Here is a 27,850-nt window from a genome sequence, read left to right on the forward strand (position 1 = left end):
CTCCACTTCAGAAACATCTCTGTCGTGTCATCATGGACATCAATAGACCTTTTTCAACTCATGCACTCTTTGTAATATCTTGGTCAGATCATTTGATTATTGCGGGGGAGTTGAAATGTGCAAGCGTTCTAACCAAGGGAACAACAGCAGAGCCTTGTGCAGCAAACTTGGAGCAAAACTGCTTTCTTGCCAGCAGATATTAACCATTCTCTACCTTACTTTTGAAGTTTGAAGATAAACGGCCATCTGACTACATAACAGCTACTCCCTACCATTACCACAGACAACAAGTGTACCTTCTTCCAGCACATTATTGTACCCATTTCCCATCAAAATGCAATTACTTTTACATCTGACAGACCAAATTTTATAATCCATCTCACAACGCACAGCCTTATATCCCTTCTCTTAAATCTGTTTCTCCTCCCTTCACGTCTCTATTATTTTCTTTCTCGTTCCATATATTTCATATATTTCTCTCCTTATAATATCTCTTCTCTATCTCTCCTTCTCCTCCTATATTTCTCTCTCTTTGTATGTATCATTCCATCTATATCTCTTTCTCTCTCTTCCTATATTTCTCTCTTTCTCTGTATATGTTTGTTTATATATTTCTCTCCTCATAATATCTCTTCTCTATCTCTCCTTATCTTCCTATATTTCTCTTTCTCTGTATGTATCTCTCCATCTATCTCTTTACCTCACCTCTTCCCACCGGCTGTTTGTTAAGGTTGAAGTGAAAAGACATATCAAGCCGTCACCCACAAACAGCATCAACTTCTGAGAGGCTATGCAGAAGCCTTTGCATTTAAGATTACTCCATCAGTTAATGTGTTTTAAATCTTATACACCTGATTTAACCTAATCCAATCCAACCCCCTCCCCAGAGTATCTCATAATTTGTGGTATAACAGGTCATAGCCTGTCATCTCCATGCATGAAATCTGAATGAAAAATCGAGAGCACAAATTGGGAATGCGACACCTGCCAGCCATACTGTGCCTCTCGCAACCTTTTCTTCTAATGTAATTTGAGGTTAGTAAGTATGTATAAGTATGTGTTGATGCAACTGTTAATTGTATTTGATAATGATCGATTCCAGAGATAAGATAGAAAAGGAAATTACATCATAATACATACACATTTGCTTACTAAGTGAGGCACAATGACAGTAGAGTTGAATACATGTTACGTAACTGAGAAATTTGCACTGTCTACTGCAAATCAGAGACACGCTTCATATAAACATTAATGCAATACAATGGTTTATTTCATAATGATCAATTCAAGATATCAGATAGAAAAGGAGATATTAATATCTGAATACATCCACATTTGCTTACAAAGTGAGGCACACTGATAACAGAGTTGAATACATGTTGTCTAACAGAAAATTGCATTTTAATAATCTAATGCAAATCAGAAACACGCTGCATGATAACATTAACCCTTAGCCAGTTGGATTCTGAAAATCATCATAGACTGTGCACACTACCGATCAAGTTCCCATATGTGACCCTGCACCACAAAATAAACAAAAAGTCGCTAGACATGGATTTTTAGTTAAGGACAGATTCTGAAAGAGGAGACTCGAAGCTTTAAAATGATGTATAACTCAATTCATATGGACTCTCCTAACCTATCTAATTATTGGAAATAAAGTGCAAACTCGGGAAAAGTGTGAACCGAGAAAAAGGCTCTGATGTACAGGGTCTATCTGTCTATTCAAGCGATTAATCTTTACCAAACCATGTTAGCTGTGCAATGAATGGGACAAAAACAGGATAAAATCCACTGGAGCATCAACAATGAAGGGATTATCAAATTAGATTGAAATTGAGCATGCTCTATTAGCACATTTTGTCCATGATTAATGCCAACTTTCAAAGCAATAGCGTTATCCCTTCAAAAGTTATCAGACTTGAAAGTGAAGAGTGTGCAAAGGGTTATCAAGAAATGAAAAGGGGCCTCAAAGGCACACTTGATCTCACTACTCTACTAAAAGGATTATAGAAAAACTACTGAAAATGCACTTTCCCACTCATTTTATGATCCCAAACTTAAGAATAGTGTAGAAGAAGGGTAGCTCTTTCAGAAAATATGAAAAACTAAATATTGACTTGGTTGACCCGTTTCACCTTTTTTGAGTGCTCACGTGAAATCAAGCGGTGCGACTTTTTGTTCGTTTTGTGATGCACGGTCACATATATGCAAAGTGCTTCAAATTTGCCCTGGCTGCAAGAAGGCTCACACTGGCATAAAAAAAACAAAAACAAAAAACTGATTCTCTTCAAGTACAGAGAGAATTGGTTTAAATATGTCTTCTGAACACAGTGCATACTTTCATGCCTTTAAGAGCAGCATCTCAATTATAGGGAGACTGAAATCTGAAGACAAATTAGAAAATGCGACATGACATACTTTCAGTTCTTGTCATAGCATTCTAGTTCCTTATAGACTCATTTTTGGTAAAACCTGGCAACTGTCCACACATTAATACAAACTTGTATTAAAATTGCTTGCCAGAATCTTCGCAATGGAACAATTCTGAGATGAAAACCTCGCTCAATACAACCCAAATAACAGTCCTGTGCATAATCTTTGTAAAAATCTACTTTTTGTTGTTGTTTTGTAAAGCTATGTCCACTCATTTCCTATGGTGAGGAATCATTTTTTTCCCCCTCTTTTGCAATATTATCTTGCTGTCTCATATAGCTGAATTTCTCAAGAGCAACACTGGTATCATCTTTCCTCTGAGATATATTGTAGACAGGAAACAGCTCATATTCTCTTTTTTTTTGCATTTTTTATATTCTGGATGTTTACTTTTTCAGGAAATAACTCCGCTTGAAAACTGCTTTTAACATTCGCTTTCATTTTCTGACATGAGATCACGGAAGATATGGAACACCCGATCCGTCGCGATCTCTCTCAGAGGGCAGGATGTGCAACATTTCCCGAAACCGAGTCAGGCGGAAGAGTTTACATTTTACTGAAGAACTTGATAGGACATCTTACTTGAGATTTAATCTGTGATAAAGTGCTCGGATGCTTAAAGTCGTGCAGTGGTGTGATGGTTTTAAACACACAAGATTTATTACCCGAGCAGCTTGAAAAAACAAACAAATGTAAATGTGCACTTTCGTATTTTGAAGTAAAAGGCTCGTGAATTGCCTTGAGAAATAGCAGTAGTAGTAAGTCCATGTCTCTTGACAATTTAAATAAACACAGTTACAGGATAAAGAGTTTAATGCAGCATCTGTAGTCATAGAAAAAAGTCAAAATTTCACAAACATTATTTGTCCCCTATAATAGGTTACAATGAAGAAATGCTCAGTATTTAAACCAAACATCTAGACTGTACTTGCCATACATGTGAAATGATATATTGAAAAAAAAACCTGTTACTTTTGTCTACATAAATTTTTGCTAATGAGGTCACAGACATTTTTGCAAGACGTTGTTTTTCGTGATATGACACCTTTCGCTAGCATAAGCGCACTAATGCTTTACCAGTTAGTGATATTTTTGTGTGATGATAGACTCATGACTAAACAATGATTCATAAAATTTATAGTGAAAATCAATCCCTTGCAAAAAAAACAGCTTTTACAGTAGAGTCATTTAGTGCAAAAGGATTTTGGAACATCTCTTAAAATCAAAGTTATGTTTGTTTGTTTGTTTGTTAAAATATATTTATTCAGGATAAAAAGTTCAGCAAAAGCTGTTTTACAACAATGTCCTGTATTAAAATACATATAAAAACAGTCTCATACGCAGTTTCTAATGCAGAAAAATTGAATCGAATTATTCAAAGTAAAATATCAATTGAGTAATTTTATAATAAAAGTAATCACTAAATTAGAAATTATCAAATAGGCTTACATGGTGATGAGGTGAACAGCAATAATGACTCTATAATAGCTTAAATATGCAACGTCCAGGCAGATCAGTGTCACCAGGGTGAGGACCATTGGCCACGTGCCATCAAAACCCATCCAATGCACCACGAAAAGCGGTTTCATTCCAGCATGCAAATACGCTCCCACCCAAGCCCCGCCCCACGGTCCGCACCCGACTGTGACAAAGATCTACCCGGACGCCGCATAAACGATAATGTCTGGAGGACAGTATTTTTATAAGAAAGAGTATTTAAAAAACATGAGGGAAAATCTAGAAAGGACAGAGAAAACCACAACCACTTTTAAATTAGAGCAGTATTGATATATCACAATGCCACATTGATCACAATTCCATTTAGTACTGAAATGCAATATTCCTAGCTCTAATTTCTCATGACATCAAGATTATCTCTGTGATCTTATTTTGACAGATCACATGCATTAATAGATAACATCAAATTCATCTGAAGATTCTCAAGATTAATAAATGCGTCCTTAAATGTTTACATTTTGATTATCAGAATATGTGACAGTGATGTGACAATTGCATTACTAGCAAAGCCCACTGATACAGCTTGCCTGGTTCTTGATCAATAAAAAGAATAACCAAATTAGCATCCAAAAATTATTTCATACCTTCTATCTTTTATGTCTACTTCAGGAGAGCATTTTGTACACAGGTCTCTGGAGAGGTTTGGTGATATCTCTGCTTTCTGTCTTTCAAATTCACAACACCATGATAAAGGAGAATCTCTGAATTTTCATCAACAGCTTATCAATGATTTGAAATAGATATTTCCAAGTCCCACTCACTGTGAAATTACCCATACAAGAGGAATATGCCATGTCTGTTTGGTGTATGACAATATCATAATAGAAACAAAAGATCCTTTCTGTGCCCAGGCATTTAGTTTAACCTGTTCCACACTGAATTTTGAAATCCCTATAGACTCTAATAGTCAGAGGCAGATCCAGAAATTCCATAAAGGGGAGGCACCTTTACAAAATTAAAGGGGAGTGCACATGCTCCCCATTTTTTTCTTTTTATTTATTTTGTTTTAACAAAAAAAAAAATCAAGAGGGGGCGTATGCCCGGTGCACCCCCCTCCCCCAATCCGCCACTGTTAGTACACAGGCCACCAGGTTCCCATATAGAATGGGTTAACTTGTGAAGATTTTTGTTACCAGCATTCAGCTATCCAGCAAAACTTGACATAGTTTTAAATTAGCATGCCCACTCAGGGGTAGCAATGTGCCTCAGTCCAAGAGGAAGGCCACGGTGACACAATTGGGATTCAGGTATGATGTAATTCATCTTTGTTCACTGAAAATCAGTTTCCAGACATTTGTACTGATTGGCAAAGAAAGTGAAGAGTTTGTTCGCAAAAACCAATAAGTCCATTTTTGAAGATTTTGAAGTACGGTCTCTGCCATAAAGTACAAAATAATACCTTTTAAATGATATATTGGTCACTACATATAAAGGTACATTTTTGAAGCTATGGTCAAAAGAAGCAAAAAATTTCTTATTATTCTCTGTATTTTTCTTGACCTTTGATCGCAAATATCTCCATTTGGCAAATATGGACTTATCGGTTTTTGCGAACAAACTCTTAAAGTACTCCAGCATATACTTGCCCATTGGCAAATGAAGCACAGTAAGAGTCATGCACACTATCAGTCCAGCATTATCAAACCTAGGCATACCATTACCTGAAGGAAATAAAGTATTATGTTAAATTGAACATTTTTGTCTTTCCATGAAAAAAAAAAAAAAATCTGCCATAGAATATTGCTCTCCGTTTTCACTCTGCTCAGACCACTTTTCAATAACCTTGCACTTTTTCCTCCAATTTTGACATAAGAATTGAATATTGTAATATTGGCATTTGGGGGAAAACTTGGCATTTTATAGACAATTGCATGAAATAGAAAAATAAAAAAAACAACAACCGCAACAACAATATGAAGAGTGCAATCAATGTGACAACAACAAAATGAAGAGTACAATCAATGTGACTATGTTCTGAAAATGTAAAACTGAATGCATGTAGAGGGATATATAAAAAAGAAACAGATGATAAGGGAAAAATCTTTCAAAACAACAACACAAAGGAAATATAAAAAGACATAAACAGGGAGAAACACACACATTCCCACACTTATACGCACACACAAAAAAAAATGTCTCTAATTTTCATTTGTAATTTTAAGCAGTATGTGCAAGCGGGAGGGGGCATCTTAAAGGTCAATATGTCAGCATATTTTTGGTTGTGGTTTCACCAGGGACAATGGTCATTTGTCCAGCAGGATAATGGTCATAACACGTCTTCTGGCCACTGTCAACTGATGAATGAAAATGACCTTGTTATCCTGTCAGGCTGCATAATAGGTGATGAAAATGAATGGAATTCATTTAAAAAGATGACAATGGACTATAAATATATCATTGTGTTATCCCCCTGTAACCTAGTGAATCGAAGCTACAAATAATTAGTTTCTGCAGAAGATACCACTCATAAAAAAAAAGACACTCTGTCCCTCATAACTCTCCACGCACACATACATACACTCACCCACTAGTGACACACACAAGTGTCTACTGGGACCAGCAAAAAAGTATGAAAACATCACTTCATTTCCATGCCGATACAATAATTTCCCTTGTTGTGGGTGCCTGTGGTTCCCTAACTTCACTGCCAACCGTCATGCACAATAGGCCTACAACCTCATCTCTGCCACTTACAGCTCCATATCCCAGCATAAATCATGAAAACAGCCGCTTTTGGAAATTTTTTTTTCCGCAGTGTAAATGCAGTACATGCTGTAGCTCCCCCCCCCCTTCCCTCAAAGAAAATAAGAGAAAAAGAAACCTTTACAAAAAAAGGCAATTCTTAGATATTATGCTAAGCCCTGACTTCCAGCTAAAATTTAGATCAGTTTCCTGAAAAAGGCAATGTACTTTCAATCAATCAGTTCTGACCTTGCTTTAATGCAAAAAGATTGTCCAGGCTCATAGAGTGTATAACGATGCCCTTTGCCCATTTCCTTCTTTCCCCCCAGAATTTGCCAATATATTTGCTTTGTTTTGTTTCCTTTCATGTGTTTGTTTTCTGTTTTTTGTTTCTGTTTTAGTTTGGGGATTTTGCAGTATTGTCATGTTAAACAAAGCTGTGTGATAAACAGCTGTGATGAACCAAAATTCACAATTTTTTTAAAAGACTGTCTTTTTTGAGTGTTTTCAGTGTTTCAACAGCGTCTTTTACATTTGAAGAGTTTGTTCGCAAAAAACGATAAGTCCATTTTTGAAGATTTTGAAGTACGATCTCTGTCATAAAGTACAAAATAATACATTTCAAATGATATCTTGGTCACTACATATAAAGGTACATTTTTGAAGTTATGGTCAAAAGAAGCAAATAATTTCTTATTATTCTCTTCATTTTTCTTGACCTTTAATCACAAATATCTCCATTTGGCAAATATGGACTTATCGGTTTTTGCGAACAAACTCTTCATTTATTGTCTTTCTTCAGATCTCGGTTTTTCTTTGTTTCTTTACTTTGCTCATTATTTGTTTGATTTTTTCCCCCCCATTCTAGCACTGGCTCTTAGTGTTCCATGTCAACACAGTCTTCATTAATTTCACTATGATTAACTGAGGAAAGGGGGTAATGTTCATTATCTTTTAGTGATCGAGAATTCTGTAATCTCATTGGTCAATCATGTAATTGATAAAATCCCATATTACCTGTGTTACTCAGACCAACCACTGAATATTTCCCGTATTCCGTGAATACGGTCATATTGTGCGCATGCGCTAAGTCCGCCACTGAATATTTTCCGTATTCCGTGATATGACGTCATGATATTACACAGCTAGCTGCGCGTGTACGTATGCGCGCATAATCAGCTCGCGAGACGCAAATCAACATGGCTGACAGCCGGCGATTTCAACATCATTCACGAGAGGAAATCAGCGAGAAGAAGGTTAGTGAAATCCCGGATTGCCTGTGTAACTTTACCAATGAGATTACACTACAGAATTCATATAGATCTACACTTAAAACGATAAAATCGTTACCCCCTGCTTGTTCTTACGAAATACGGGAAATATCTACGGTCTGGTGCCATATTCCATTCGGCCTCCAGCCTCATGGAATATGGCACCAGACCGTAGATATTTGCCCGTATTTCGTGATCAAGCAGGGGGTAACTAATATTATTCCAACGGTTAGGTTATCAGAAAATGAAATTAGAATCATTATTCTAGACAATTGTGTCAATATTTTATAGGTTTGTATTTCTGAAGGTTTGTTAATCTGACAATGAAATAAGGTTTGTGAATCTGAAGATGGAAAATGGTACATACTAACGAACCTTCGGAACTACGGACCTTTATTTTGCTTTTGGACTATAAACACACCTTATTTCATTTCCGGATATAACACACCCTTGAAATAATGAACCTTTGGAAAAATGACCCTCAGAACAGGAAACCTTGAAAATAATGAATTGTGACCAGGAAAGGATGCTACTAGAACATTCTGAGCTCATTAAACCTGTTACTCCCACCATCTCTACAATCTATGGTTTATATGGAAACAGGCTATTTGGAGGGGAAAACAGATAACACATGAAGTTGGAGAGTCTCTGCAAGTGGCAGATAAACCCTTTGAGGACAAGTCCCGAGTATACTCGGGCAATCGTTTATGGAAATGCATTTTGTATCAAAATCAGTCCGTCCTCAACGGGTTAATACTTGCTAGGGGCAGTAGGATTTTGGAAATCTTAGATTTATTCTCTTTATGCCAAGATCAGCTGATTATTAGCCCGTTTAAGACGGACTGATTTTGCTACAACATGCATTTCCCATAGACACTTCCCTGAGTGCTGGGTATACTTGGAACTCATCCTCAATGGGTTAAAAAGAAAAAAGACATGCATCACTAATGGGTCATATCACTCAGTATCTTCTTCACAGAGTATTGCAACTAACTTTACCTATTTCTTACTGAACCAGGAGAACTATCTTTCAATCTTTTGCAGAATTACTTCTTCTTGGAAGTTATCCAACGATTGGCCACAATCTCTGGGAACGCTTGCCAAAAGAGATTTCCTGTGGCCAGCATTATCGTTATTAAAAAACACATCGTCTTTCAAATATTGTTCTCAAATATTTTAAATGTTGGAATGACAATCACTTTAAGATACCATATGCTGGATTCATAGAAAAGTCATTCCCCTGTACTAATAGAATTTTTCTCTTCTGTAGAAAGAATTGTAATGGCTTGTGCTATACAGTTCAGTTTTGCAAAGAACTATCCATGTTTGTCTGAAAAGATGTTGATACGAAATTTGATGGGATCTTAACAATCTCATTTCTTTTTGAAAAACCGAACAAATAAACATGAAATATTTCATTTCCACAGAGCTTGGAGCTCCAAATTAATGCAAAAATTGACAATTTCCTCATGTTGATGTCTGACAGGGAAAAGTTTTCATCCTGATTCACAGACAGAATGAGCTTCATACGGAATAACTTTACTAGTTTGGACAAATGTCATTCCAGCACTATAAAGACCATGGAAAAAAATACACCAACCAAAATTGATACACAGAATCACTACTGTCTGAATGTCATTAGGAAACTGTGAAATTGGTGTTTGAAAGATATTTTTGTTTTATATCTTTTAATTTCCCATCTATGCTTCCCTCTAACTCAATCAATTTCAAAACCTCCCTTTGTTTTTGTTCTGTTGAATTACCAAATTCCTAAGACAACAACAAGAAGAAAAAAATAAACCTATACCAACTACGTAAAAAATATTACCAAAATGCCCAGAAGGAATCATCCCTCGACTACTCCTATTCTTTTTCATTCCCCAGGACGATCGTGTATTGCAGCAATGTTGTTGTATAATTCAATCCTCCCGTTTGATTTGATTTGCCAACTGAGGCTTTTTCCCCTTATTGCCAATCATAGCCAGCAAAAAATTTTCTGCCTCCCAATTTCTGGAAACCAGAACTCGCGGCTGGGATCGGCGATACGCCCCTGCCGGCGGGAGGTGGGGTGGGGCGGGGGGATGCAGAAGCACGGCAGAGCGGCGCAAATGCCAACGTCACAGAATTGATCTGTCTGCGCAAGAATATCAGACTTACACAGTGCACTCAATCATACATGTACATACTTAAATGGCTTTTTCACGCAAGAAGGAGGTGTAAGGTGGAAGCAGCTACCCCATTGAGAGTCCAATGGGGAGAGAGGAAATGTGTAGATTGGAATATTTAAAACCTAACAAATTACATGCATGTATTCTTGATATTGTCCACCCAATACCACCAGATGTTAGATGCTGTCTGTTCTGCTCCATGATTCATTTTTCCTCCTTCTTTCCAGCACCTAGATTTACTGTGAGTTTTGCATTTCTGCCTTGTTTGACTGTTTTGAATGGCTCTTGATAAAAACATGCATTCATTCTGAACAGTAAGGCAGTATAGAATTACCAAGAGAGGGAATGTCTTTGCCGACAATTGAATGCGACAAAGAAGTCTCAATAGCGTTCCTACTATGAAGAAGACCAGAAATGTGGTCGGTGGGGGAAAAAAAACCAACCCTAAAACATGTTCTTCCAACAAGATGTAAAGAGTGTTCACCACGAGCAATAAACAACAATGAAGTAATCTGACTGCAAACATGTACAATCATTCTTGTCTTGGTTCCCCATCACATGCTTTTTATCTCTTTTAACAAGTCTGACGACACGCCATGTTCTGGGCAAACGAACTGAATTACTCACATGATTGGTACAAACCAGTGATTGATCAGGTACACAATAGCCCGTAAGAAAGACTAGAGGGGAAAAAATGGTTTCGCTGGTACAGAGCATTTGATTACTCTCAACAAAATCACCATCTGATTTCTAGCATCGAACGGAGAAAAAAAATATATAAAGCAAATCACTTGTAAGGTGACTTGCAGATTGGTTAGGGACAAACGCATCCACAGTCTCTTGCGCGGCGCTTGATAAAACTGTTGTGACAGTCCAATATATGAGGATAGATCATACGGCAGCCAGACGTATTGGGTTAGCAAGTAGGAGAGACTGCGCCAGACTTATCAAGTGGGGGGGATGGGTGGGGGTGGGAGAATGGGGGAATGGGGGAATCAGTGGGATACAGTATAAGGAGTCGGCCGGCACCTCGGCGAAATTGAACTGATTTGTAACAATTTGCCATTTACAAAAATTGTTTAATCCACATCATGGCCGGTGCTGAGCAGAATAGCAGTTTTGAGGGAAAGATTTTTCTTCTACTTCCATGCACTACAAGCCTACGTTGGGTCATTAAAAAAAAAAAAAAAAAAAACTTGATAGAAAAATAAAGAACATAAAAGACTACAAAAGGGCAAATTGGCACTTTAACCCATTGAAGACGGACTGATTTTCCTGTAACACACAATTCCCATTAACCCCAGCCCAAGAGTACTCGGGACTAGTCTTCAACAGGTTAAGCAGACTGTTTATGGCTGACAAGATGTGTTGGTCATAGCCATTACATTTAAATTGACATTGGCATTAAGTGTATTTCACTCTGCCAGTAAAATAACACTAACAGATCATTTTAGCGATATAACCAAAGAGATGGGGAAAAAAATCAACACTGTTGTGTTCAATTTGGGCAAGAGAGCCAATAAACTTGATGTGAAGCTGAGGAGCGTCATAATATGCATGGCTTTACAAACTCCCCGGTTATCAATAATGGAGTCGTAACCTTCATGTGAGAATTCAGAGAGAGAAGGGGAACAAGTCTCGACAGGAAAATAAGCTCGCAAGATAATGAAAAAATATTGCACCAACTGCATCATGATCCCAGTAGTACTGTGTATAAATTTTTAAACCGTGCTTCAAATGTGTACTGTTTACAATTTAGCACTCTGTAGGCATACACTCCTACAAGCGCAGGTAAATCTGAAGGATATTTGCAAAACATGAATAAAATCTTATTTTAAAAAAAAGAAAAGAAAAACCTGAAGAATAGGAATTGGGGTATAAATTCCCCTCTGTTGTCTTTTTTTCTTATTTCTTTCTAACTTTATGCCACAGGGTATTGCCTTCAAAAACATACCTGAACTCATGTTCCTTAGACTCTTACATGTTGCATAAACTTGCCTGTAGCACCTCTGACTATGGATTGATGAAATGAAATAGGAAAACAAAAAACATAACAAGATGACTTTCTGTTCCCCTTAAAAAGAAAGAAAGAAAAAAAAAAACTCAATCTAGGAAGATCCCTGCAAGTGATTATCAGCATTTTAAGAGCTTTATTACTCAAATAGTTTCGGAAAATCTCTTCTAAAGTTTGGCTGATATCTGCTTAGCCGTTGCATGGAGCTCACTGTCTTCTGCTTGAGCTTTAGAGTGTACCAATATCCTGGAAATCACATTTGTGTACAGCTAAAATACACACATTAGAAAAAAAAACAGCCATAATTCACCTGTGATAGCCCCTGAAAACATACATATTTCAATAAATCAGATCATATCTCCATAACAATTTGGCACTTGCGCTCCATGCATTTAGGTTCTGCTCTGTAAGCGCCAGTACTGATGTGCGTGTGTGTTCTAGTGGTACCCATACGTTTTAACAAATAATATCAAAATTTCATGTCCATCAGTTAGTGAGGTATCGACTGAGGTACATGCATGCATTGCATATCACTATCGTTCAAGACGTATTTGGAAGAAGAAAAAAATAATAATATATCGAAAGCGCGATCCCTCCATTGAAAGAATCAGGTGATTGACTATTCTAACAAGTAGTTTTCATTTTTGTATGATTCTTTAAAAATTTGCATTTAAACTCCCATAATTAAAAACTGAAGTGACAAAAATTTAGAATATATTGCAGAGGGCATGTTTCAAGTATATTCTATAGCAAACATAACACTCGGGATATTGGTACACGTTAAGATTAAGTGATCACCAAACCCTTTACCACAGGTGTCCTTTACACAAGAAGTTGAAGAATATGCTCTGCAAATAGAAATATTCATGTTTGAATCTCATATAGCTAAAAGCATAAGAATTGCTTTAGCAAGTATTACTTGAGATTATACTTTGTTTTGCTCCAATGTAATGTAGCTATGTTGTGCTTATTTCTTTACAACAATGGAATTGTATTTTGTTTTGACTTGAGAAACAGAATAAATGCAAACAAACAAACAAACAAACAAACAAAAAATTATTATCATCGGCCACAAGTTATGATCGGGTTTGGTGTGGGAAATAACAAAACATGGCATTTCTGCCACTTTGTATCACTCTTTCACTGAACATTGCTCACTCAAAGTGCAGCTATAAAACTAAAACCATGTTCATTTTTATTCTAAACGAACTCTTGGATTTGCTATAGCACAATTTGAAAATGAAGAAATGATAATCTTTTTGAAAAACATCATATTGAATTTTTTTTTGAAAAATATCATATATTCTTTTCAAGGCCAACTTTTTCCCCACATTCCTCTTAAAGGACAAGTTCATCTTCACATACATGTGGATTGAAAGACTGCAGCAATATTAGTAGAACACATCAGTGAAAGTTTGAGGAAAATTGGACAATCCGTTCAAAAGTTATGAACATTTGACATTTTGACATCTTTTTGTCACTGATCAATGTATACTACAGTTAATATTATTCCCCCTGCCTTCTAAAAGAGGCAAGTCGAGGGGTCTCTTATTATGCAATAAAGGTGAATATACATTTGTATGTTACATTTTCTTTATATTTTCTTTATATCGTTGTACACATGTGACATCACAAGCTGTAGTAGTCTTCTCATCTAGTGATGGAGGCACTGAAACTTTAAAAATTCAAAACTTTTGAACGGATTGTTCGATTTTCCTCAAACTTTCAATGATGTATTCTATTAATATTGCTTCATTCTCTCAATTCACATGTATATGAAGGTGGACTTGTCCTTTAAAGTGAGGAAGTTATCTAAGGAGCTTTCGATCATGCTGATATCTCATCTTGTGGCAACATGACATCACAATGGATGATCTTGTGGCATCAATGACATCACAATGGATGAGGGCCTGTAACCTGTTGTGGGGATGCATGAAGTCCTGTTATTTTGGAGCCTGCTAAGTGGCCCTTCTGAAGCACGTTGCATTCGATCAGCATCTCCCAAACGTCACTTCTTCTCTACAGAGACACCTCCTCCATCGTTTTTATTGGGAGCCTGGAGCTGCGGTCAAGAAAATCTCTGAGTGTAACGCACGCCACCCACTCACTCCCCATATCCTCTTATTTCACGTCACTGCCTGGGCCACTTTGGAGACTGCCGCAAAGTACGTCATGCTGTACCATAAATCACATTCTTGCACATGAATCCATCTACACTTGGTCTATCAATCCCAAATCTTGCCTACCACAAAACATCTGCACCCCTTCCCCCTCCCCCCCCCCCCCCCCCCCCCCCCCCCCCCCCCCGACAGGCACTGGAGCAAAATTCTGCCGCGTCACGATGACACCTGATCACATATTTCTATCCATCCCTTTTAAGCTCAACCTCAAGATTATCTATACAGGCCTCTAGTTAGTTTTTCTCTCTTTTTTTTTTAGCTTGAAAGAGATCACTTAACCCGTTCCTTCCGCGATTCTCCGAGAACCTTCCGCGCCCGCAAACGAGATTCTTTTTGCCCGTCGGTCACTGCGGTATTCGCCTGTGCGAAATCAGTCAAGCGAACCGATCACTCGCTCCGATACTAGCGCACCAAGGGAGAAGGACAGCATTACCGGCGCATGCGCAGTTCATTCTGTACATGGACGCCGACCTGTGCAGGTCGGCACGCTCGCGTCGGTCGCTTGGTGTAGTATTTCTCGGACCTTGTTTTGCGTGCGACACAACTCGACGGCTCGGTCGTTCTGTAGCACATTTCCAAGCGCAGAGTTCTTTTGTTCCTATCCGTCCTCTCTTCCAGTCCGGTTGGAAAATAACTCCACATCATTTCCACTATGTCCCCGCAAATTGCAACACTTTTGTAGGGAAGTTTCAAATACGTTTACACTGTGAATACAGACATTATACATCACAAAATAAAGAATGCATGGTTACACTGCATAAGAACATAAGAAATGACTTACCAGTTACCAGTTACGTTTAACGATCTTTCTTGTCTAAAGACTATAATTATTGTATTGATTTTCTATGAAAATTCAATAAGAAATACACAATGAAAGTCACTTTACCCTTGATTTGCCACGATTAGTTTTTGGTTAAGCCAAATGAAGTTCATATCGGATTTCTTTCTTCTCGCCTCCTCCCCCTTTTCTGTTTTTTTTTTTGTGTGTGTGTTGTTGCTGTTACTGTGTGTGTGTGTGTGTGTGTGTGTGTGTGTGTGTGTGTGTGTGTTGGATCAAAATGCTCAAGCAGAATAAATCAATAAAAACATTTTAAAAATGACTAAAAAGTGTCATAGCTTATGGTATTTGCCGGATTCATTTTTTTTTTTCTGCGTGAAGTTCTGAAAGTATGTTTGTTTTGATTTATTTACTATCGCCAAGCAAGCATCATTCACGCAAATAATAACCTTTCTTGTTATTACGCAAAACTCTAAAGGAGTTCATGGACCGACATGTTGCTTTTTGTGAAAGTTCATACTGTATACTGACAATGTTTATTTAGCGGGATACAATTGTGATTCTCGTATCTTTGATGAATTGTGCTATGCCTAAGACGGACAACAGAAAAGCACGCAAATTTCCATGTAACACAAACACACACAAACACAAACATAAATCCCTTTTTCATTTTCAGTAAGCTGCGAAACAGTATAAGTTTATATCTACACTATATTCTTTTAAAGACATTGAGGATGAAAGTGTCTCGAGGACAGCTCCGTATCAACGCATACACAGGGAATTGCATTTTTTCTCTTTTTTTCTTTTTTTTTGTAGGGGGGAGGGGCGACTCCTATAGTGTGTCATTTTTTTTCTGTATCTATCCCTGCGTATTACCTTCAAACAACATGTTCTATGTTTTATTTGGTTTTACAGTGTTTAGCATCTTCATTTCCATCTTTTATTGATTCTCGCTTATCTTCTTTTTTTATGTAGTGGACTTCTTTTTCCTTTTTCTTTTTCTATCTCTCGGCTTCTTCTTCAATATCCCTCTCCTGAGTCATTATGTGTCCATATTTCTTCTTTGTCTACGTCTAGACAAGTAAAACTATATCAAAAATATAATGTACATAAATATGATGGTCATAATACTTGACACACATACACACACAAACACACACACACACACACACACATGTATGTATATATATATATATATATATATATATATATATATATATATATATATATATATATATGTATGTATATATATATATATATATATATATATATATATATATATATATATATATATAACGAATAATAAACCGGTAATGCAATATTTCGCCAATAAAGAGTTTATTGAGCAACTCATATTTTCGGTGGCTTCCATCCACCTTCTTCAGGAGTCTCGACGCGGAATGTCAAAGCCAAAACATAAATCGAACATGAAGAGCGCGCACTCATATACACAGAATTGGTTGCTATGAGAGTGCGTACCCTGTACAATGATGTTGCCATGTAGACGCAATGTAGTCAAGGCACCCCATATAATTATTCTGCCATTCCTACTTACACATCTTCGCGTCATGATGCTTGTTGCTATAAGCTCAAGGACTGGGTAAAGTCAGAGAAGGAACGGATGATATAAGTATCGAACAAAATTTATTTAGATGAAGAATGATATACTCATGTCATTGCATTTGTAGAATAACAAAGAAAAGGCTGTTTGTTCTAATATCCCATTTCTAGATTCAGTATCGTGGGAATATTGTTATGACGATAGCTTGCGTTTATAAAGTCATAATTCATATACGCTTTTCACAGTACTTGCGGATTACGAGATTGCTTGTTTTATTGTTTTCTATGCATGGAATTGCAAACTTGTTTTCCTTTTTCTCAGCGAGATTAGCAATAGTCTCACTGTAAAAATCCTATTTTCCATAACCCCATCGCCCATTTCAGATTTACATGACAGTATTTACATTTACGTTCTGCTTAGTCATAATCATAACATGCATAAAACTTACAGGACTGCCTGCGTTTGTAAATTCATTTTGAATACAGTTTGGTTGACTACTTTATGTGAGAAACTGATTTTCAGCAAGATCGCATATAAATGAATAATGAAAATAGGATTGAGGAGAGGAGACGTTAGCTATAAGGAAAAATCGTAATGTTCCATAACAACAAGAGGTGCCAACTTCACAGGATGGTTTCAAGAACATTTTCCACTTTTTTTCAGTAAAAAATGCGTGTTTTTTTTTTCTCCAAAAACGTTATGCCCCCATTTCTTTCTTTTTATACTGGTCTGAAACAAGAAAAACAAACAACTTGCTAAATACACTTGCGGAGCTCTCGGATCCGCGTCCACTGCAAAAGTCATTTTGAACATGAGACGATATAGTCAGAAAGATCTCGAATCTTACCAACTCCAATATGAGGCCTCGATTGTCCCCACCTAAGCATGCGATATTATTTTTTTTTCCTTTGGACATTACGGTTATAATTACATGTATGCCAAGACTCTGAATGAAAGTCGAATCTAAGAAACATATTTTTGAACTATGCGTCGTTTACTCCGGCATCGAGAATCCTCCCTGCCAGTTTCCATATCTAACTGGTCAATAAATTACCAATGCAGTCAAATCATCAAAGGGATTATCGTTATTTTGTGTTATTAGAAATGTTGTTTTCTTTATCAGCAACGATGTCGGGCAGCATAGCCTTTCTTGCGATGGGCAACCATGCATTTTCCTCATAAACGCCTATATATAGAACGCAAGTATATAGACATGCTGTATAAAATGAACAAATCGTTGCATGTTGGGTATTGTTTGAGTTTTGGCCACTTTCTTTTGCCAAAAACATAAAAAGCACCGTCTTTCTTTCTTTTTTGTCTCTTCATTTGAGAAAGCTACAACCTGATAACAAAGAACAGGCAGGACAAAATCCTTCACAAGCAGAAGTCAATTTTATGCGACATAACAATTAGGCGCGTGTGCGATTAGAGCACAAAAGAGACGCTCTTGAATGCTGAGTAGACATGGTATAGATTTTCAATGAAAGAGCATGACTTTGATGTTCTAATCGTCTAGTGAATTTGTAAAACCCATTCTTCTGGGTTTAATTGTGAGAGTCTCAGCATCAATGTCTCTGCACAAATGAACCGCTGTGGACTGTCAATGAATGAGTGTGACATTGACGTAACGTTATAGTCTTGTGAAAGTGTTCATTGATTTTTCTAGAGATTAGGTTGACGAAAGAAGTTGCTACATTCTCAAAATTTACCAATATTCAGAATGAAAATGGAAAAGAAAAGAGACGACAGCTATAAGGAGGAAAGGTTACATCATGGTAACATTATGTTGTCCTTTTATACTTTTCTCCGTGTTCCTATAAATATTATGCTTTCCGATAAACCCCGCTTTCAGAACTATTACACCCAAAAGGAGGAATGTGATAAAATATTTATATGAATGGCTGATCTGCAGATGACTGAGAAGGAGAAAAGAAGAAAAAACAATGCAGAAGTATAGAAGTATAATACAAAAAAGAAGGGGGCAGCGGAGGAAGAATAGGAAATGACAAATAAAAGTATGGTGTATGAAAACAGGTCAGGAAGGACAAATTATATTTCATATAGGCCTATTTTCAAACCTCTGTTATCAGTTCTATGCATTATTTATACAAGAAGGCGGCATGTTGCATGATTCAATCTCTTATGGCTGGTATGACTTTGAAAGATAGAAGTTGAAGAAGAAGAAGAAGAAGAAGAAGAAGAAATAGAAGAAGAAGCCGTCGAGCAGAACTAATAAGTCAGAGTATAAAGTGGACAAATGTGACAAAAGAGAGGAACAAAATGACAATAACATAATGATTTTACTACAAAATGATATTGAAATTCCTACGTAAATCAAACTTTTATGCCGACAAATGGTTACATGATAATGCATGACTGTTTACATTAAAAAAAAAAAAAAATTATCATAATGATATAATCAGTGTTCTTAGTCCAGTAGCTGACGTCGGGAGTGAAAAGGAAATTTAATTTCAGTGGGAGACGAAGGACAGAATGAAGCAATATATACGAACAACGTTCTGCTTAGTCATAATCATAACATGCCTAAAATTACGGGACTACCTGCGTTTGTCAATTCATTTTGAATAAAGTTTGGTTGACTACTGTATGTGAGAAACTGGTTTTCAGCAAGATCGCATATAAATATGAAATGAAAAGAGGATTGAGGAGAGGAGACGTTAGCTAAAGAAAAATAGTAATGTTCGATAACAAACAAGAGGTGCCAACCTCACAGGGTGGTTTCAAGAACATTTACCACATTTTTAAGTGAAAAATGTGTGTGTGTGTGTGGTTTTTTTTTCAATGACGCTATGCCCCCATTTCTTTCATTTTTTACTGGTCTGAAACAAGAAAAACAAACAACTTGCTAAATACACTTAGTAGCTCTCGGATCCCCATCCACTGCAAAAGTTATTTTGAACATGAGACGATATAGTCAGAAAGATCTCGAATCTTATCAACTCCAATATGAGGCCTCGATTGTCTCCACCTATAAGCATACGATATTATTTCATTTTTTTTCCTTTAGACATTACGGTTATAATTACATGTATGCCAAGACTCTGAATGAAAGTAGAATCTACGAAATATATTTTTGAACTACGCATCGTTTACTCCGGCATCGAGAATCCTCCTGCCAGTTTCCATATCTAACTGGTCAATAAATTACCAATGCAGTCAAATCATCGAAGGGATTTTCGTTATTTTGTGTTATTAGAAATGTTGTTTTCTTCATTAGCAACAATGTCGGGCAGCATATACTTGCGATGGGCAACCATGCATTTTCCTCATAAACGCCTATATATAGAACGCAAGTATATAGGCATTTGCTGTATAAAATGAACAAATCGTTGCGTGCATGTTGGGTATTGTTTGAGTTTCGGCCACTTTCTTTTGCCAAAAACATAAAAAGCACCGTCTTTCTTTCTTTTTTGTCTCTTCATTTGAGAAAGCTACAACCTGATAACAAAGAACAGGCAGGACAAAATCCTTCACAAGCAGGAGTCACCTTTATGCGACATAACAATTACGCGCGCGTGCGATTAGAGCACAATAGAGACGCTCTTGAATGCTGAGTAGACAAGGTATAGATTTTCAATGAAAGAACATGACTTTGATGTTCTAATCGTCTAGTGAATTTGTAAAACCCATTCTTCTGGGTTTAATTGTGAGAGTCTCAGCATCAATGTCTCTGCACAAATGAACCGCTGTGGACTGTCACTGAATGAACATGACATTGACGTAACGTTATAGTCTTGTGAAAGTGTTCATTGATTCTGCTTGAGATTAGGTTGACGAAAGAAGTTGCTAAATTCTCAAAATTTACCAATATTCAGAATGAAAAAGGAGAAGAAAAGAGACGACAGCTATAAGGAGGAAAGGTTACATCATGGTAACATTATGTTGTCCTTTTATACTTTTCTCTGTGTTCCTATAAATATGATGCTTTTCGATAAACCCCGTTTTCAGAACGATTATACCCAAAAGGGGCAATACGACATAACTTTTGTATAACTTGTATAGCTGATCTCCAAAATTCCACAAGGGAAAAGGATAAGTAAAAAAAAAAAAGAAGGAAAAAAGAATAATGCAAAAAAAAAGAAAGAAAGAAAGAAGGAGGTTGAAGGAGGAATAGGAGAGGACAGAGAAGTATGGTGTATATGAAAACAATAAGGGAAGGAAAGCAACAAGGAAAGGACACACCTCACCTTAGAGACAAAACATATTTTGCGTATTTTCAAACACACTATATAAATCTGATATAACTGTATTATCTGGGAAAGTTGAAGAAGAAGAAGAAGAAGAAGAAGAAGAAGAAAGCGTCCTAAGAAGTAATAGTTCGGATTATATTGCAGTGGAAAAAATGTGACTCCAAAAGAGAGGAGCAAACCGACGATGTTACTAAAAATGATTTGAATTTCTTACATTAATAAAACTTTCATACCTCGTCATGACTGTTTACATAAAGAAAAAATGAAGAGTTTGTTCGCAAAAACCGATAAGTCCATATCTGCCAAATGGAGATATTTGCGATTAAAGGTCAAGAAAAATAAGGAGAATAATAAGAAAATTTTTGCTTCTTTTGACCATAACTTCAAAAATGTACATTTAGTGACCAATGCATCATTTAAAAGGTATTATTTTGAACTTTATGACAGAGACCGTACTTCAAATCCTCAAAAATGGACTTATCGGTTTTTGCGAACAAACTCTTCAAATATATATCATAATCATATTGAATCAGTGATCGCAGTCCGGTGGCTGACGTCGGAAGTGAAAAAGAAATTTTGTTTCAGTGGGAAAAAAGGAAGAAAAGGAAGCAATATATACGAGCAATGTTCTGCTCAGTCATGATCATCACATGCAGATCACGGGACTGTCTGTGTTTGCACATTCCTTTCGATTGCAGGATGATTGACTGCTTTATCTGAGAAACCGATAATCAGCAAAATCGCAAAAAAGAATTGAGAAGGAGACGTTATAGCAATGAAGAAAATCGTAATATACGATAACAAACAAGAGATGCCAACCTCACAGGGTGGTTTTCAGTAACAGAGAAGCAGAAGGAGGAGAAACGACGAAAAACAGAGTAGAAATGACAATACCAGTGGAACAAGGAGGAAAATGGAGACTGCCTACTACTACACTATGTAAACCCTCGCTTACATAAAGTCACATCCCTGTCATCCATTTGGTAAAGCAGCATGTAATTTGAAAACAAAAAGAGAAACAAAACGAGGGGGATTGAAAGGGCAATAAGAACTATTGGACACAGAATTCAGAAGAATAAAGACATGGGGAAAATAGGAACAAGGAAGACCAAAAAAAAAAAAAAAAGAGAAAGAAATAGACACAACCGTCAAAGATAAGAAATCTAGAGATAAGAAGAAAATTAACAGAACATGGAAGATAATAAAGAATGGGTGAAGATTGCAATAGCAAATGGCGTAAAAGGGTTCAGTATCGAATTGCTCTATGTTTACCAACACCCAGGACGAATCACGGCCTCTGTGAAATCGACATTATTCTCAGGGATATTTGCCCTTATTACAATTTCATGACTTTTCCAACACATACGCTGCCAATGAATATGCATTTAGCAAGATCATGCCTCGGTTTACTTTGTATCAATACTATCATACTTGTGAGCATATAATTTCTTCAACAGTTACAGAATAACATGCTGCATCACCATTTTCCAAGTAAACATAATATGTAACATAATAAGGATATGTAAGCACCATTCCTTTGCAAGGGTATACGAGTGTCACCCTAGTTCGCCCCCCCCCCCACAAAAAAAAGAAAAGAAAGAGCATTGCCCCTCCTTTTCAAAAAGCTAAAATCTTGCGACAAAGAACAGGAAGGCCTTTCAAAAGGGGATTTCATCATTATGCGACATCGATATACGCATGAGCGCGAGTAAACATAATGAAGGCGATCTCGGATGGTGGACGAAAGCAAACTTTGAATGAAATAACATGGATGGCATGACAGGTTACGTAATCGTCTCGATCATTATCTGGTCTCGTTCATTGGGGCTTTATTGCTGAGTCAATAGGAGGAAGATGACAAATCACTGAGATTTAGAAGCGGAAAAAAAAAACAGTTGTTTTTATGATTCATTTTTCATTATCACTCAATCTGAGTCACGTTGCCAAAATGGTTGCTTCCGTTTTTGAAGTAGTTTATGCTTCGTATTCTATATTACTGAGTTGTCAGGCTCCCTACTATAAAATGCTCCATCTTATAGCGCAATTTTCATCAAGATTTGTGACAAGTAAAGATATAAAGCAAAGGCAAAAAGAGAGTAGAGAGATGTCCGAATTATCATCCTTTACGTAGCCTGTCCTTTCATTAGTTCATTTCATGGAATTACGTGCTTTAACATAAACTTCCGTCTACACATCTACATCTACAAAGGAAAGGGGGCATCATGCTGCATTTGGGCTTTCTCTCTGATAATATTGTTGCCTGTATGTGGAACGGAAAAGAAGAACGTGGGAGGAAAAAAGAGGATGAAGAATAAGAACAAACGAAGGGAAGGGTGGGAGAAAAGGAGGTGATCACGGAGGAGAGGAAAATGAAGAAAAACTCTGAGATGAAAAGGGATAAATAAAAAGAGAATACTTCACTTTGAAATAAACTAAAAACAAAACTTTCACATAAAGCGAAATATAGGGACATAACAGCCATATCGATATCTTTTTATTCGACTTGACTTTATGTAATTTGCCGATTAAAGCAATATTATCATTACATTTTATATCCACTATATGACTTTGCTAAAAACAGTCATCGTTTGCATTACCCTGTGCATACATGTACTTATCATTTATGACCATTGATTCATTCAGAAAACAGCCAGCATCGTTTTATCACCGTCGCAATCATCAGAAAACCATACTGCTATCGTCCTATTCAAATTGTATCATCTCAGCATGGATCACGTGTCACCGTCTTTTATGGACATTGATCCATTAAATTATTGTGTGGCGTTCATTGTTTATCAGGTGTCTTCATTATGTAATTACACACACACACACACACACACACATATACATATATATATATATATATATATATATATATATATATATATATAAGCCCGCTTCACCTTGTATATATATATATATATATATATATATATATATATATATATATATATATATACGCACACATATGATACACTGTATTGAAAAAAAAAAAGATTTATGATATTGATTTAATATACAGTATTGTTCAAATCATCACCATCATCATCAGGGCACCAAGCATGAAACAATGTCATCACTATTTCCTCATCAGAATAGTGACGATGTGCAGTATGATGTAGGTATCACGTTCCTGTTGTTATGGAAACCAACAGTTTATCAATCACCAAGTCTACATGTACAAACTGTAATCTTTGTTTCTATTATCAATAACAGTCATGTTTCCATGAAACATATCTTTATGTCTCTTCTGTCAAGCAAAACTATCAAAATCACCTTGATTTTATAGAATAATATCATTATCACAATTTTCACAATCGTCAAGCATCATCCTCACTCATCATTTCTGTATTACACGTCGGTCCATGTACATAATTATGTAGTGACTGTGTCTGTGTTCATGTATGCATACATGTCCCTGTACTGTGTATGTGAATTGAATGTGGGATAGGTAAAACAATAAATATTTGTTCAAACAACATTAACTAGGCAATGAGCATTCACACATAAGCAACAAAAGATTTAATTACTGTGAACAAATTGTTCATGTTTATTAAAAAAATCATACACTCATTTTCTTGTCGATGGCAATAACTGGCAAAGGGCTCTGCAAGTGCAACAGAGACAAAAAACTAAATTTGTTGTAATTGAACTCTTCGTGTATTGTGAAAGTACAACAATTTATAATCACAAGACACGTTTGAATGTAATGTCCAAACAGGTATTGCCCATGCTGTACAACTGTACAGTACATACAAAGGTAATTATTTGATTTTACTTGGGTACATGTACACACATTATTGGTAAGATGATGTATACAGAATTCGTACATGAATAATAAATTACCAAATTCAATTGCTAAATCAGACCTACTTGTACAGTGTACTGTACATGTACGTGCATATTTACACAGTAATCATTGAAACCACAAAACAGGTGTGTTTGCAAATTACTTTGAACAGAGGTGCATCATAATGTACATGTACGCATACTTTCTACCTAGCAAATGTACATGTTAAAGTGTACATAAAACCAAATACCACAGATTGTTGCATCCAATCTGCCAATACCTTTCATGTGTGCTTGTACAAGAAACCAAGGTAAGATTTCCATTTTACACAACTGAAACATTCAAGTGCACTCAAAGTAAACTAGTCATCATCAAAGACATTAGAGGCAAAAGTGGAAAAAATAAAATCACTATGCTTACATACACGGCAAGAAACGACACACCTGTAATTATCATGGCACGTTTCAGGTACAAAGTGTATCACCCAAGTACAACAGCATCATACAGGTACTGTATCATGAACAAAGAATTATTACATTTCCCATTACAACAAGCCATGGTACTGTCACAATAATTACTGCATTTATACAGAATAGCTTATTGAACTATTTTACTCAGCAACTAAAAACTTGGCAAGGAAATACATCATCATAAAATATCAAGTCATGTCATGATAATTTACACTTGGGTCAGCAGATCCACAGTTGAAGAATAAACTCATCCAGATACAATGTAATTGCACACATTCAATACATTGTATTTCAAAAAGAAATGAAGTCATGCAATCTTGAAATTCAGTTTCATGCAGAACCTTGCGCAAATACAAATTCAAACATTGACTCAAATAATGCTCACATTGACATGAATTATACAGTGTACATTGTATTTACACATCATGTACAACTGTACAAGTATCAAGAAACCTGATACTGTTCAACATAGTATGTCCAGTGATCTGTACAGTGTACATCATTCAAAAGAGAACTCATACAGTACTGTTCATGTACAAATGTGTATGATAAAATCAAGAAAGTCTAGCTACACTGTATTACTTGTCAAGCTATTATTTGTACTTCTGTTTATATACTGGTATGATGCAAAGCTTGATAATTGCATCAACATATTGTACATTGTACACATGTAACAGAAACACTGTACATGTGTATGTACAGTAACAAAGATCTGTACCTGCATGACACATCAATTAGAAATGAATGCATGATTATTGAAATGCACTGTACACATGTACACATGCATGTTTACATCTTGGGTAAAAATGGCAAGTAAACAAGACCAATGTTTCACATACAACATAAAATCATAAAAGCAGGCATCTGAGTCAATACATCACCAGAATGATAGAATAAACCCCTATTCAGGTACTTAGATATAAATACATTCACACATGAAAATACAGATTTTGTACATACCATGTACATTGTAATAAGTGTGAATCTTGCTATGATTTCATGCAGTACTTTGGGATGAGGTGGAATTCAAAACTCTCTTCACTGCATCCATACACATTATTTACACTTGTACTGTATCTGTAAACATGGTTTCTAATAAAGATTGTAAAAAGGAAACATTGACTCAAGTGCTCGGATGACAGTAAACTGTACATGAGTTACATGTACATAAATACGAGTATATCATACTGTACTTGAAAGTACATAATTATTTACCGGTATGTACAGCAGGCCCTACAAGTTACACCTACTTGAACAGGACTGTACCCATTGCAACTGATCGACAAATAGTACAGTACTCCTTGCACACAATGGCACTGCTTGGATGAATGAAAGACTGCTGGTAGATAACAGGATACACTCGACATGCATTAATGAGTAAAAAGAAAGTAAAAAATGCAAGTAAATACACTGTGTATCAAGACCAATGCTGCACAAAAAAGCATCTAGTCACAAGAGCCAGTCTCAGAGTCAATACATGTATGTACAATTGTACTTGCACATGTATTCAACACCAAACAAAGAATTATACAGTACCTTGTATCAGGTACTCATTCACATTATTGTACAAGCATTCGGACAAGAGAAATGAAAAGAGCCCACAATCTTCAACTCTTTTGTGCAGTGCTTTGTGATGTCATAAAAGTATTCACTTTAAAACTTTTTGAAATGCATGCTTGCATCAATACACATGATCAAAAATAAAGAACGTCAGTCATAAGCAAACACTGACTCAGGTAATGTGCATAATGTCAGGAAATGTTGCTGCACAGTACCACACAATTGACTACAATTGTACTTGCAAGAGTTCACAAACTGGATATGAATCCATTGGGCCTGAAAACCTGACATACAATAGCCAGAAGTCATGGGAATCCTGACAATATTGCCATAAAATACTCAATACTGAATATTATACTCAGCAATGATACAAGCATTCAAACAAAAGAAATGGACAGATCCCACAATATTCAACTCATTTTTATGTAGTGCTGCCTTGTGATGTTATAAAAATGTTCACTTGAAAACTCTTTGAAATGCATGCTTGCATACATACACAAGACCAGAAAAATAAGAACGTCAGAAGCAAACACTGACTCAGGTACACTTGTAATGGGCATATTGTTAGGAATGCTGTTGCACAGTAAGAAACAATACATTGCAAGATCTCACAGACTGGATATGAACCCATTTGGCCTGAAAACATGACATAATAATTACATTAGCCAGAAGTCAAGGGAATCCTGACAATATTGCCATAACCGAGCATGCTGCATGTACATGTACTTACGTATTGGCAAAGCTTGATAATTGCGTCAATATTCCCGCATGTATCATGCATAATTGTTCATACGTACACAAGATACACGTGCAGTAGCACATTGTCCAAAAGTTTATGCACAGATGCTGTAACAGACAGTTTGTACCATATGTGCATGCATTAATGAGTACAAGAAAGAATTTCAAGCATCAATGTTCATGTTACTTCACCATGTCGGCATACTGATTAGTGACAAAACAATCAACTCATTCAATTATACCATGCATACTTTGCAAAGCAAGTCTGTGCAGGTAAAATCTTGTACATCACATGTAGTGAGTTCGTCTATCCTGAGCGAAAATTGGCTCTTGTATGGTACGACTCAAAGCACACGGGATGGAGAGGCACCTTGCACTTTCGGGCCATTCTCAGATTAAGTGTTCAATTCCATGTGAGTAAAACCGAAAAATCAACCACAAAGTAATACATTCAAAGATGTGTTTTCGGAAAC

The 27,850-nt window shown here is 36.4% G+C and overlaps 2 protein-coding genes across 2 annotated transcripts in view; both read right to left on the reverse strand.

Annotated features, from left to right (window-relative positions):
• LOC139711151 (potassium voltage-gated channel subfamily KQT member 1-like) overlaps positions 1-27,850 on the reverse strand; it is a 321,837-nt gene that overhangs the window by 221,576 nt on the left and 72,411 nt on the right. The gene's annotated exons all lie outside the window — the stretch shown is intronic.
• The window catches only part of LOC139711160 (piggyBac transposable element-derived protein 4-like), a 52,685-nt gene continuing 50,940 nt past the window's right edge, over positions 26,106-27,850 (reverse strand). The window contains exon 6 of the mRNA XM_071623077.1: positions 26,106-27,753. Within this exon, the coding sequence (XP_071479178.1) occupies positions 27,685-27,753 (69 nt within the window). The 3' untranslated portion in view covers positions 26,106-27,684. The remainder of the gene's footprint in view (positions 27,754-27,850) is intronic.

The sequence above is a fragment of the Diadema antillarum genome, unplaced genomic scaffold (genome assembly GCF_040938485.1).
Source record: "Diadema antillarum isolate AM-2024a unplaced genomic scaffold, OU_Dant_1.0 seq00001619_RagTag, whole genome shotgun sequence".
Lineage (NCBI taxonomy): Eukaryota > Metazoa > Echinodermata > Echinoidea > Diadematoida > Diadematidae > Diadema > Diadema antillarum.